Source organism: Medicago truncatula, chromosome 1 (genome assembly GCF_003473485.1).
Source record: "Medicago truncatula cultivar Jemalong A17 chromosome 1, MtrunA17r5.0-ANR, whole genome shotgun sequence".
NCBI classification, from domain to species: domain Eukaryota; kingdom Viridiplantae; phylum Streptophyta; class Magnoliopsida; order Fabales; family Fabaceae; genus Medicago; species Medicago truncatula.
The window spans coordinates 29,523,479-29,536,959 of record NC_053042.1 but is presented as its reverse complement, the minus strand read 5'-3'; the positions used below and the strand labels follow the sequence as shown (position 1 = coordinate 29,536,959).

Genomic DNA, 13,481 nt, shown 5'->3' with positions numbered 1-13,481 from the left:
AATGCGGTTTGAATTGGATCGGTTGGTGCGGTTTTTTATAGACAATATTTTTTTTTTCAACATTAAAATCAAATTTAAAACCTAAAACACAACATATTTTCAGTAATATTTTAAATTTCATCCAACAATGTTCTCAACTTCGTAGACCAAATTAAAACGTGGACAAAAAGTAATCCAACTTTGTAAGAAATACAAAAGACAATTTTTTTTATCATTCGCTAAGAGTTCAAGTAGTAGATAAATACATTTTTGAAATAAAAAGCAAAGAAGAAACTTAACAAAAGATAAAATATGTCATTTTATTCAAATTCCCATTGAGTTTCTATACGAGTATTGGTATAAATGATATATATTTAATTATTGTTTTTCTTATATTGCGGTTTGATTTGGTTTGGTTGGTAAAATCAAAACCACAAACCGAACCAAACCATACGGTTGAGTAAAAAAATGATCCGAATATATCCGAACCAAATGCAGTTTTTTGCAGTTTCGGTTTCGATCTGGATTGGTTCAGTTGATTTTTTGCGATTTCAGTTTAAATTGGTTCGGTTTGCGGTTTTTCTATTGAATTAGTTTGGTTTCGAAGAACCCCTAAATAGATCATAAGGATATAATATGAATTGTTTATTTTTATGAATTAAACATTTATACAATGATACCATGCTTTATTCATCACTATTTTTTCACACCTTTATTTTTTTTCCCTTAATTATTTTCGTATGATTTTTCATTGTAAATACATTTTTTATGATTATAACAAACTCTGAAAAAATTATGTATTTGAGAAAATCATGAGTAGTTATATTAAGAATCATACAAAAAGAAACTAATAAAATATATCTAAATTTTGTTCATGCCTATCTTCTTTTTTATGTTTTTTTATTTAGTATAATATCATACAGAGTAAGTTGTTTTTTTTCCCTGCCAAAAAGTTAAGTTATTTATAATTTTGACTCGAATTTTTTTTTTCAAGGGGAGAATTTTGACTATATTATTGAGTAAGTTGTTAATTCATATTTTCTTTTTGAAGGGTTGTTAATTCATATATATCATATGCTTTTTTTAAGGGATATATCAAATGCTTTATTCCTTAAAAAAAAATGAAATGCTTTATTCACACCTTTATCTTTTCATTATATCAGTCAAATTGCCAATTAATATTATTAATTATTTTTTCTATTAATAAAAGAATTATTAGTTTTCTTTATAAAAATTAGAATATATTTTTTTTATGAAATAATTACTAATTACAACTTTTTTACTTTTACACATGTAAAATCAAATCATATCATATCATATCAAAGTGCCACTTTATATCTTAGTCGCTAAAATATCTCTTCAAATATCGACATATGTAAAAAAATGTACATAAATTAAATACACACCATTTTAATTTTTTGACTAAATAGTTTATAAAATGTAAACCTCTCTATATCTAAATCTTACAGTTGAATTTTCATTTTTCTTACAGTTTCACAAGAATGTTCACACAAAGCATGTTCATCGCAAAACCCTACGCTCCATCAATCTCAATCCGACCGGTGTGGTCATTCAATCTCGAATCAGAGTTCAAACTCATCCGCTCTTTCGTTGATTCACATCCGATCATCTCAATGGACACCGAATTTCCCGGCGTTGTCGTCCGCCCTGACGGCATCACCGACTTAACATCTTACCACAGGACACCTGCCACTCATTACTCCGTCCTCAAGGCGAATGTCGACGGTCTTAATCTCATACAAGTTGGTCTCACTTTATCCGATGCCAAAGGTAACCTGCCCAAATTGGAAAATGGAAATTCAGAGGAGTTTCTAATTTGGGAATTTAATTTCAGTGATTTTGATGTTGTGCGTGATATTCACGCGCATGAGTCAATTGAATTGCTGAAGAGTCAGGGGATTGATTTTGAGAAGAATAAGGAATTTGGGGTTGAGTCAATGAAGTTTGCTGAGTTGATGATGAGTTCTGGACTTGTGTGTAATGAGGAGGTTAGCTGGGTGACATTTCATAGCGGATATGATTTCGGATATTTGGTGAAGGCGTTGACGCAGAGAGCTTTGCCTGATGAGCTTGCTGAGTTTCTGGTGCTGGTTAGGGTTTTCTTTGGGGAGAGTGTTTATGATGTGAAGCATTTGGTGAAGTTTTGTGAAGGGTTGTATGGTGGTTTGGATAGAGTTGGGAAGACGCTGAATGTGGATCGTGTTGCTGGGAAGAGTCATCAGGCGGGGTCTGATAGTTTGCTGACTCTTCATGCTTTTAGGAAGATTAAGGAAGTTCACTTTGGGAATGATGTTGATCGATTGATGAAGTTTGCTGGTGTGTTGTATGGATTAGAAAATGTGGTTTAATGAATATGTTTGTTGTTGTAGATTGTTCTTATGTTTATTTCCTGACATAAAAGTGAAAATTATATACATTTGTGGTTATTATTAATGAAATCGGATGGATTTTCACCTATAATGTGAATAATATTTATGTGTCTTTGCAACTTATCAATCTCCTGTGCGAATATTTTGTATTAATGTTTTTGAATTTTGCATAAGATGATCAAAATGCTAGCAATTGAGCTTTTAAAACTATTGTATGTTATGCACTTATGTAGGATGAGTAGTGAATGTATCGCTACTAGTTAGAATATGGTAATGAATTGGGAATGGTTTAGATTTTGGTTTTAGGGCTCATGTGAGTAGTGATTGCTGATCAATTGTTAGTTCTTGGTGCCCATTTTGTTTGAATTCAATTATAGAGTTTTGGATTCGGATGCTAAATAGTAAATACATTGTTGCGTATCTGTTTATAAAATAGTTAGAATATGACAATGAATTGGAATGATCTTGGGTTTGCTTTAAATGCTCATGCCATGATCAATGATAAGTTCTTGATGCCTTTCTGCTTGTAATCAATTAGAAAGTTTTGGATTTCGGTGCTAAATAGTAAACACATTGTTCTGTATCTGTTTACAAAATATAATTTTCATGGAGGAGACAGATTTCATCCTTTTTAAGGAAATGAATTTTGATCCCGTGCAATTAGTAGTTAATCATTTGCTTGAATGGAAGATATAGGATGGCATAAAAGATTCGCATCTTTGATAAATTCGTAATGAAGTTGTATGTTATGGTATGATATTTATCAAAACATTGTGTGGAATAATGAGTGATAGTATTAGAAATTGTATGCTATTTAATGTAATGCCCTAATGTAGAATGAGGAATGAACTATCTATGTTTTGTCGATCTATCAAGTTAGAGTATAGTATTCTGGAAAGTGTTATTTTTGCAGCTCAGTTTGGGAATGGTTTTCGATTTTACTATAACTTCTGAAGTTCTGATCAGTGCTACGGTCAGAACTGTCCGGATAATTACAGGCTTACTACATGTGAGAATGTCTCTATGTAGTCAAATTCAGGTTGTTGATGAAATCCTAGTGTTTACGAATTCACGGTAAGTTTGAAAATTACGATGAAGTACCAATTTGTTGTTTAAGAACTCTGCAAACTCGGCAAACCTTGTTTTAGTGGTTGAAGAGTGAAGGAAACAAATGGATAGAGCATGCCGGTGTGAACAAAACTCAGCCATGACAAAACTCAACAAATTGACAAAGCATAATTTTTTATGATTCAAAAGAGTCTCATCTATTCAGCAAGGACAACAGAAGCTGAAAACATTGAAGCGAACATACCAACGAACTCAGGGAAACATTCTTTGTAACAAATGAAGATGAAAGACAACGGCAGAGCATAATACATTTTTCATTGCTCGAAACTGACTGCATGAGTATACTGTGTACGTACACAAGCATAAGATCGTTCCAAATAGATGTAGACGGGATACAAAAGGAGCGAGTGATCAAATTATCAAACTCAAGCAGCATGGATGATAGCGGCAAATGAAAGAAGGAAGCATAATCAGTAAACAAGAAGAATGGAAAGGAAGATGAATTTTTTTTTCTTTTGAAGTGGGAAACTTGTATTGACTGGAGAGAGGAAGACAAGTGTGTTATGCTGCTACCTCAGATGAAAGGTTTACAAGTTGTTATTTATTCTTATAAACTAATAAGTTGTTATTTTTTCCCTTACACGATCAGCAGTTTATTGTGGCTCATGTTTTTGTTTTATAATTGACTTTCAATTGCTCTTCTTGCTAAAAGATATATGCATACACGGAAGGATAATTTTTTTACTTTGAAGCCTTTAGTTTCGTTTTTTGTAGATATATGAAGAAATTCTCATGTAGATTATGTTCTTTTTAATATTCTAAGCCAGCTTTATTGAAGATTACCAATTAGTATATTAAAATGTAAGCATACTTAGAAAGGCAGGCATATCGGAAAGTATAGTCAACCCGGTAACCTTCAATTAACAACAGTAGACAAAAACATTTGCTTTTTCTGCACATGGTGTGATATTTACCCAAAAACTGTCGTGTCGTGTATCCAATGCATGACCATTGATTCATAAATTTATTTCTACAGTTTATCAAACTCCATTGATTTGATCCATGGATTATGTCATTCAATTGCAACATGTATCTTGGATGACTTCTAGTTTTTGGGATACAAAACCATAATAATGGAAGAAAGTAGCATGGTAGTAGCTCCATTCAATTGCAACATGTTTCTAAGCTTTGGGATGACTTCATCGTGGGGCTACGAAGACTGCATTTGGTTGTGTAGAGCATATATGGTAAGTCCAATTGCAACATTTAGTTATCTTATATCGCTGTTGGACCATTTTTACTTTCACCTGTCTGTTTTGATTTATTTTTTCAATTTTTTTCTCTGTCCATAATCAAGTAGGTTGTTCAACCTTTATAGAATTGAATAAATGAGAAGTGAGCTAAAGAATTTCTGGTTATGTACTTTTGGTTATAGATAGATGGAGACTAGCATGCAAAGCCTGAATTAATTAACAAAATAACTGACATGTGAGAAGCTTACACAACAGTAGGACAAGATCTATGAAAGTTTTTCTGTTTTGTAGCTATCAATGTTATAGCCTTGCGAAAGAGAGAGATGAAGTTTAGGCAAACGTTGACTAGTAAAGGAGTGGATTGTGATTCAAATTGTGTAGTTTGAAAAAATATATCAAAGTGTAATAATATTTTAAGGAGGAGCCTTGGCGCAATGGTAAAGTTGTTGTCACGTGACTAAAAGGCCACGTGTTTAAGTCCTGGAAACAACCTCTTGTGTAGAAACACGGTAGGGCTGTGAGACCCCTTCCCGAACCCTGCGTATGCGGGAGCATTAGTGCACCGGACTGCCCTTTCAAAGTGTAATAATATTTTAACTGAATTGTATAATAATAAATTTATTCTTAATTAATATTATATACTCCTGTTATAAGCAAAAAACAACTTTTTAGGCTCATTAAATAACTGATGTATTTGGCCTATAGTATATATCACATACATCATTTATTCAATGAATCTAAAAAGTTATTTTTTGCTTATAATAGAGGGAGTATATATATCTTTTGACTGAACTTTTCTTAATATATAAATAACAATTAAAGAGAAAATTTTAAAAAACATTTTGTCCTTATGGTTAATATCTGCATTGACCAGAGGGAGTATTTTTTATGACATTCATTACTCTGCATTGATTATTTGAAACTTTTTCACACATTTATAAAATCAAATCATATCAATATATTAGTTCCTAAATATTTCTATAGATATCGACAAATGTAAAAAAGTGTGTATAAATTAATTCCTTACTTTTTTTTTTTGACCAGATTATTATGTATAAAACGCAAGCCTCATTGTCTAAATCTTACAGTTCTTTTATTTTTCTCTTGCAATTTTTCAAGAATGTTTTCACAAAATATGTTTTTTGCAAAACCCTCCACTTCATCAATCTTAATCCGACCGGTGTGGTCATTCAATCTCGAATCAGAGTTCAAACTCATCCGGTCATTCGTGGATTCACATCCGATCATTTCAATGGACACCGAGTTTCCCGGCGTCGTCATCCTCCCTGACGGCATCACTGACTTATCATCTTACCACCGAACCCCTGCTGCCCACTACTCTGTCCTCAGGGCGAATGTTGATAGTCTTAATATCATCCAAGTCGGTCTGACTTTATCTGATTTTGATGGTAATCTTCCAAAATTGAGAAATGGAAACTCTGAGGAGTCTCTGATTTGGGAATTCAATTTCAGTGATTTTGACTTGGAGCGTGATATTCACGCGCATGAGTCTATTGAATTGCTGAAGAGTCAGGGGATTGATTTTGAGAAAAACAAGGAATTTGGGATTGACTCTAGGAGATTTGCTGAATTGATGATGAGTTCTGGACTTGTGTGTAATGAGGAGGTTAGCTGGGTGACATTTCATAGCGGTTATGATTTCGGATATTTGGTGAAGGCGTTGACTCAATATGCTTTGCCTGAAGAGCTTGCTGAGTTTCTGGTGCTGGTTAGGGTTTTCTTTGGGGAGAGTGTTTATGATGTGAAGCATTTGGCAAAGTTTTGTGAGGGGTTGTATGGTGGTTTGGATAGGGTTGGGAAGATGCTGAATGTGGATCGGGTTGTTGGGAAGACTCATGAGGCGGGTTCTGATAGTTTGCTGACTCTTCATGCTTTTAGGAAGATCAAGGAAGTTTACTTTGGGAATGATGATGGTCAACTGATGAAGTATGCTGGTGTGTTGTATGGATTAGAAAATGTTGTTTGATGAAATATGTTTGTTGTTGTAGATTGTGTGTTATGTTTATTTTCGACATAAAGTGAAAATTATATGTTATTAATGAAATTGGATGGATTTTCTTTTATTATGTGAATTATATATATGTATGTCTTTGCAACTGATCGATCTCCCGTGCAAATTTTTGGTACTAATGTTTTTGAATTTTGATTAAGATTATGAAATTGCTAGGAATTGAGTTTTTTAAACTATTGAGTGTTATGTACTAATGGTTAATTCTTGATGCTTTTTTGCTTGAAATCAATTAGAAAGATTTGGATTCGGGTGCTAAATACTAAATAGATTGTTGTGATTCGTTTTATAAAATAGAATTTTCATTGAGGAGACAAATTTCATCCTTTTTAAGGAAATAAGTTTCGCTCCTGGGCAAGTAGTAGTTAATTATTTGCTTGAATGAAAGATATAGCAGGGCAAAAAAGATTTGCATCTTTCACAATTTCATAATAGAGTTGTTATGGTATGATATTTAACAAAACATTGTGTGGAATAACGACGGATATAATTAGAACCTTGATGATATTTAATGTGATGCCCTAATGTAGAATGTGGATTGAACTAACCATCTATTAATTTTTCGATCTATCAAGTTAGAGTATAGTATTCTGGCAAGTGATATTTTTGCGGCTCAGTTTGGGAATGCTTTTTGATTTTCCCGTTACTTCTTAAGTTCTGATCAGTGCTACGGTGTCGGTGAGAACTGTCCGGATAATTACAGGCTTACTACATGTGAGAATGTCTCTATGTAGTCAAATTCAGGTTGTGGATGAAATTCATAGTGTGTACAAGTTCGCGGTAAGTTTGAAAACTGTGACACACCAGTTTGTTTCATTTTCAGAAAGCTGCAAATTAGGATAGCTAAAGAACACTGCAAACGCAGCAAAAAATGTTTGCAGCGGTTGAAGATGGAAGGAAAAAATTTGATAGAGCAAGCCAGCATGAACAAAGCTCAGCAGTGGCAAAACTTAACAAATTGACAAAGCATCATTTGTCATAATTCAGAAGAGTCTCATCTTTTCAACCAGGACAACCGAAGCTGAAAACATTGAAGCGAACATGCCAACAAACTCAGGAATCATTCTTTGTAACAAAAGAAGATGAAAGACAATGACAGAGCATGGATCATTCTTCATTGTTCGAAACTGAGTGCATGGGAATGCTGTATACAGTATACATCAAACTCAGCGAATATGGATGATTGCAGAATATGAAAGGAGGAAGCATAATAAGAAAACAAGAAGAATGAAAAGGAAGATGAAAGTGTTTTTTGAAGTGGGAAAATTGTATGCACTGGGAGAGGAAGACAAGTGTGTTCTGCCGCTTCCTGGGATGAAAGGTTTGCAGTTTCATCTTTATTGTGGCTCAATTTTTTGTTTTATAACTGACTGTCAATCACTTTTCTTGCTTAACAGATATATCATATATGTATAAATGAAACGATAATTTCTTTTGTTTGAAGCCTTTTATTTTCATTGTTTGTAGAAAGGCAGGCCTATCAGAAACTATTGTGAACCCGGTAATCATCAATTAACAACAGTAGACAAACCATTTGCTTGTTCTGCACATGGTGTTATTTTTACCCAAAAACTTCTGTGTTGTGTATCCAATGCATGCCCATTGGTTCATTAATTTATTTTTACAGTATATCAAATGTACCAATTTAAGGTAGTATTTCAGTATTTTTGATTGTTTCTATCTTTAAGTTGCAACAATTGCCGCATTATTGAAAGAGCACAAATGGATAATGTCATTCAATTGCAGCGTACCTTGGATTTTGGATGACTTCTAGTTTTTGTGATACTAAAGCTGAATGATGGAAGAAAATAGCATGGTAGTAGCTCCATTCAATTGTAACATGTTTCTATGCTTTGGGATGACTTCATCGTAGGGCTGCGAAGAAGACTGCATTTTGTTGTGTAGAGCATATACGGTAAGTCCAATTGCAACATTTAGTTATCTTATTTGTTCAACCTTTTTAGAAGCGAGCTAAAGAATTTCTGGTTATGTACGTTGGTTATGTATACTTGGAGACCAGCATGCAAAGCCTCGATTAATTAAACAAAATAGATGACATGTGAGAAGCTTTTACATAACAGTAGGACAATATCTACGAAAGCTTTTCTGTTTTGTAGCTATCATTGTTATAGCCTTGCGAAAGATAGGGATGAAGTTTAAGCAAACTTTGACTAGTAAAGGAGTGGATTGTGATTCAAACTGTGTAGTTTGCCAATTATATACTGTATAATTCACACTTGTTCGTTTGTTTTGCGAATAGCATCACTTGTTGGAGGAAGTTGAATTTACGGCCATTGCTTGAAAATCTTAGAGAGCATGCCGAAGGTTTTAGTAATGCCTTTGTTCAATTGTGGCAGAAATTAAAACAATCTCAATCGGTTATCTTTGCTATGACATCTTTAGAGCATATTGAAGAGGAACTTAAACTATGCGAGGATAAAAATGATACGCCGGAGCAGGTCTTCCAACGTGTGAGTGGAGTTCTTGAGGCGTGGCAGCATGCTCGCCGATCTGATTCTATTGCCGGCGCCGAAGGACAAATGCATAATGCAGTTTGGCAGCCACCACCCGCCAGTTTCCTCAAATGCAATGTCGATGCTGCTGTTTTCATGGCGACAAAAAAGTTACACGCGAGCATATTAGCAAGATGGAGATGGATGTTTGCTAGGTGCAATGTCAGGCGTGTACAGGGCTGCCATGACACCTTCTGAAAGAGAAGCCTGGGGACTTCTTCAAAGCCTCAAATGGACTATTTCATTAGGACACCATGATGTGATCTTTGAACTAGATTGCAAAATGGTTGTTGATGATATTCATTCGAACAAATTAAACCGCTCGGATCAATCTTGCAAACTTGTAAAAGTTTACTTCAAATTTATAGCAACTATGAAGCTGTTATAAATTGTTAAGTCACTTTTCTGGCAGGTGATTGTTAAGTCATACATTCCCAGTCTTTTAAGTTGATTGAAGCTAGAATTAGATAATATACATAACAGTGTGTGTGTGTGAGCACATAATGTACATAATAGTGATGAAAAACAAATATATACAAGATTAAAAAAAACATATTCAATTTCTAATTCATATTACATGAGTAATTTTTATTATAATACTGGTTTTCCTATTACAAGGACTCAACAAAAGTGAGAGATATTGGTTTTCCTGATGAGCTTTGGGTGAAAAAACAGAAGGAATAAACTAGTCGGATGAATCATGTTAACTTGTGTTCTAAGAGTATAATTTGTGCCTTAAGGACACAAGTTAAGAAACTAAAAAATGAATTAAAAGTCAACTTTTGTATTAAAAAGATTAAACATTAAACTTTTAAAATACTTACATCATTCTTTAAAAAAAAAAAGAGATACTTATGGCCTGTTTGAAACACTTTTTAAAAACACTTTTTTAGTTTTTAAAAATTAAAAAATTAAAAATTTGTTTGATTACCTATTTTTAAAATATAATTTTTGAAAAGTGTTTTGGGTTTTTTAGTTTTGAGAACTAAAAAAGGAAAAGAGCTAAAATGGGTTTTGCTTTTCTATTTTTAATTTTGAGTTTTTAAATTAGAGAAAACACGGAGAAGTGGTTGTTTTCTCCAATGGCATAGTTGTAAATAGGTTCAAAGTCTAGGGGTATTTTCATTTTTTTTTATCAAAAAATTTTTGGATCAAAAATCATCTCTCAGAACACTCATGCAGAACAGCGAGAACAGAGAGAAGCGAAAATGGAGATTCTTCTCCGATCTCCGCCGTGACTTTTCTCCGATCTACATCGCGCTTCTTCTTCTCCACCGCGCTTCTTCTTCTCTGCGGTTTTTTCAGGTTACATCTCAAACTTGATTTTTTCATTTTTAACTTGCTTTTTGTTCTTTGATTCAAAATTTTGCACCTAATATAGCGATATTTTACTTGATTTTGTGTTTATTGGCGTTTAGATCTATGATTTTCAATATTAGGTTAATTTGTAAATTTTAGATTGCGGTAGAATTCGAAATTTGTAATGCTTTTTATATGTTCTTGTGTTTGATAAACTCTGATTCATTTTGATAAAAAACTTATTTGCAGCTTATATGATTGATATTTTCAGCTTATTTGCAGCTTATAGATCTGGATTAAGTTCATGTCTAGATAAAAAAACTTATTTGCAGCTTATGGCATAGGTGCTTATCATAATAAGCACTTATTTATAAGCATAAGCTATTTTTATACCGAAAGTAATACTGCATGAGATGTCAACGGGTTGCATTTGTGAGTTTCAACCGACAAAGACAAATGCCGATTTGGGTCGTTTGTGCAACTGGGTTCACAGTTGACCCGTACACATGAACACCTCTAGCTCTAGGTATAGATTTTGACTTTCACTTTTCTTGTCTTACAAAATCAGCACGCGAAGCTGCCTCAGCACCTCCACACTCTCCGCCATCTGATCAATTCCAATTTTACCCTTCCTGTCACCGCCTCTCTTAATCCTCACTTTCGGTACACTCTTATTCCTTAATCTAATTATATTATATCTCATTCTGTACAATCCGATCTAATCGTCTTTTTGAATCTGTCACTAATTGAGGAAATTATTTGATTAGGTTAATCGATTTCACAGCTTAATGGTGAAATCATACAAACAAGAACACGTATATAACCATCCATGGGAACGAGTAACCTCAGCATCATGGCGAAAATTCACCGACGCTGAAAACAAGCGTGTTTTACCACACATTCTAGATTGCAATACATTGAACACAAGCCTTGATTCATCCTCCGGGAAGCTGTACGCGACGCGCGCTATAACCGTTCGTTGTCCGTGGCTGGTACGAAGGATTATCGGTGAAGACATTTGTCATTGTGTTGAATCAACAGTTGTGGATGCAAAATCGCGTTCGATGCAGATTTGTTATAGGAATATTAGTATGGAGAAGTTTATTGAAGTGGAAGAGAAGACTAGGTATGATCCACATCCGGATAATCCGAATGGATGGACTGTTTGTCAGCAGGAGACGAGGATTCGGATTAAGCCGTTGTCTGCTTTGGCTTCTATGGCGGAGAAAGTTGAGCAGAGGTGTGCTGATAGGTTTCTTCAGAATAGTGCTAAGAGTAGAGATGTTATGGAGAGGATTTGCAAATATCTTGAGGCTGAGTCTAGCTCATTTTCTTTGTGATTGTTTCTGATATAACTTTGGATTTCGATTGATTCTCTGCAGACAAACCAAGATCAGTTGACTCATATTACTCTCTAGTCTCTTGTTAGTGTTTGTTACTTATTCTAAAGCATTGATTATGATTACAGGCACTGTTTTATACCTATAGGCAAAGGCAAATCGTGAACTCATCTTGAAAATGCATCATTTTCAAGAAAAAACTTCTCTATTTAGTTTATAAACTTGTGCCATTGGGGCATAAGTTAACTTTTTTCTTTATAATTTTGAGAAATAAACCGCCACACTTTCCAATGCATGATTTTTGAGTCTATCGGTTAAGGATTCCAGAAATAACAATAAATACTTATTGAGAAAAAATAATTTTAAAAATTTAAAAAAATAAATTAACACAATTTCCAATACATAATTTATATCCTTGCAATACTTAGTATTTCCCTCAAAAAATGTCGTTTTAAAATCATGTGTGAAAAGAAAAGCTACCCGCACACATTACACTACCTTAAACGACAAGATTAAATAGTACACAATTCGGTTAATATTATAAGTAAATTTTAACATTTTAAGTTCATTCAATAAATAATGTATGTGATATATATTAAAGACCATATACATCATTTATTAAATGAATCTAAAATGTCAAATTTTGATTATAATAGTGACTAGACTAGAGGATGTGCAATAGAACATAAAGACTTTAAACAAAAGAAGAGTGGAAACAGATATCCCAATGAGAGACTGAATTCCTTGCAAGGTTTAATGTAGATTTGTTGTCAATGTTTAGTTGCAGAGGTTTTGCAACTTCAATTTTCATTTCAAGTAGCAGAGATTCTAACCAGATTGCTTGGCAGGCAACATATGAACAAGCAATGTATTCAGCCTGACAAGATGATAGGTGTATCAACAAACCTACTTACAACTCCCACAACAAAGCACAAGTATGGTCTACTGTGGCAAAGGTATCTTAATGAACCTACCACTTTCTTAAACAATGTGCTATCTAATGGTTCCTCTTCCATGTTTTTCTCGGAATTTGCATTAACCTCGATGGGTGTGATTGCAGGATTGCACCCCAACATATTCAATCTTTTTAAAATTTCCCTCATGTACTTCTGCTGATGCAATATAATACCTGAGCTTGTTTGATGAGAGAGACTGCAGACCAAGGAAGTAGCTTAGTTTTCCCATATCAGTCAATATCTCAAATTCATTGTGCATCGTTCTCTTGAATGCATCGATTTCACTTCGATCATTCCTTGTGAATAGTAAATCATCAACGTATAGGAAGATCAACATTATATTCTCTGAGCTTTGCTTTGATTTCACATAAACTCCATGCTCCACAGTGCACTTCACAATGCCATATCTGATCAGGAATGAATATATTCTTCTATTCCAGGCTCTAGGTGCTTGCTTTAGGCCATAGAAAGCTTTGTTCAGTCTGTATACCATTCCTTCATTTCCCTTCTTTATAAATCCTGGTGGCTGAGATACATAAATCTCCTCATCAAGAGGTCCATTTAAAAAGGCTGACTGGACATCCATTTGGCGATAGAGGCCACCTCTTTACACTTGCAATTGCAACTACTAGTCTTATAGTTTCAATCCTTGCC

The 13,481-nt window shown here is 33.9% G+C and overlaps 3 protein-coding genes across 7 annotated transcripts; all 3 read left to right on the top strand.

The window, feature by feature from the left end:
- The first annotated feature begins 1,419 nt into the window (after nt 1–1,419).
- LOC112419688 (probable CCR4-associated factor 1 homolog 11) lies at nt 1,420–2,469 on the top strand. Its single transcript, XM_024777595.2, has one exon. The coding sequence runs from the start codon at nt 1,482–1,484 to the stop codon at nt 2,346–2,348; it is 867 nt and encodes a 288-aa protein (XP_024633363.1). The 5' UTR covers nt 1,420–1,481; the 3' UTR covers nt 2,349–2,469.
- A 3,081-nt stretch (nt 2,470–5,550) lies between these two features.
- LOC112419659 (probable CCR4-associated factor 1 homolog 11) lies at nt 5,551–9,869 on the top strand. Of its 2 annotated transcripts, XM_039827200.1 has the most exons (3): nt 5,551–8,040; nt 8,466–8,634; nt 9,077–9,866. In XM_039827200.1, exon 1 carries the CDS (start codon nt 5,811–5,813, stop codon nt 6,675–6,677), a length of 867 nt encoding a protein of 288 aa, XP_039683134.1. In that variant the 5' UTR covers nt 5,551–5,810; the 3' UTR covers nt 6,678–8,040; nt 8,466–8,634; nt 9,077–9,866. The 2 variants fall into 2 exon arrangements, with proteins under 2 accessions (XP_039683134.1, XP_039683133.1); XM_039827199.1 differs by having other exon boundaries at nt 5,551–8,634; nt 9,077–9,869.
- A 523-nt stretch (nt 9,870–10,392) lies between these two features.
- LOC25483757 (PRELI domain containing protein 3A) lies at nt 10,393–13,199 on the top strand. 4 transcript variants are annotated; one of them, XR_005642264.1, is made up of 5 exons: nt 10,393–10,537; nt 11,100–11,194; nt 11,316–11,955; nt 12,720–12,827; nt 12,932–13,199. XR_005642264.1 is itself a non-coding variant. In XM_039827195.1 (3 exons), the coding sequence occupies exons 1-3, from the start codon at nt 10,409–10,411 to the stop codon at nt 11,869–11,871; spliced, it is 780 nt and encodes a 259-aa protein (XP_039683129.1). In that variant the 5' UTR covers nt 10,393–10,408; the 3' UTR covers nt 11,872–12,016. The 4 variants fall into 4 exon arrangements, 1 of the variants encoding a protein (XP_039683129.1); XR_005642270.1 differs by having other exon boundaries at nt 10,406–10,537; nt 11,299–11,955; XR_005642267.1 differs by lacking the exon at nt 10,393–10,537 and having other exon boundaries at nt 10,816–11,194; nt 11,299–11,955.
- The last annotated feature ends 282 nt before the right edge of the window (nt 13,200–13,481 follow it).

Bases quoted from the DNA above. Each gene is read 5' to 3' on its own strand.
- LOC112419659 (XM_039827199.1), top strand. From the start codon at position 5,811: ATGTTTTCACAAAATATGTTTTTTGCAAAACCCTCCACTTCATCAATC.
- LOC25483757 (XM_039827195.1), top strand. From the start codon at position 10,409: ATGCAGAACAGCGAGAACAGAGAGAAGCGAAAATGGAGATTCTTCTCC. The intron at 10,538-11,099 runs GTTACATCTCAA...TTACAAAATCAG, and splicing joins CTTCTCTGCGGTTTTTTCAG to CACGCGAAGCTGCCTCAGCA. The intron at 11,195-11,315 runs GTACACTCTTAT...TCGATTTCACAG, and splicing joins TCTCTTAATCCTCACTTTCG to CTTAATGGTGAAATCATACA.
- LOC112419688 (XM_024777595.2), top strand. From the start codon at position 1,482: ATGTTCACACAAAGCATGTTCATCGCAAAACCCTACGCTCCATCAATC.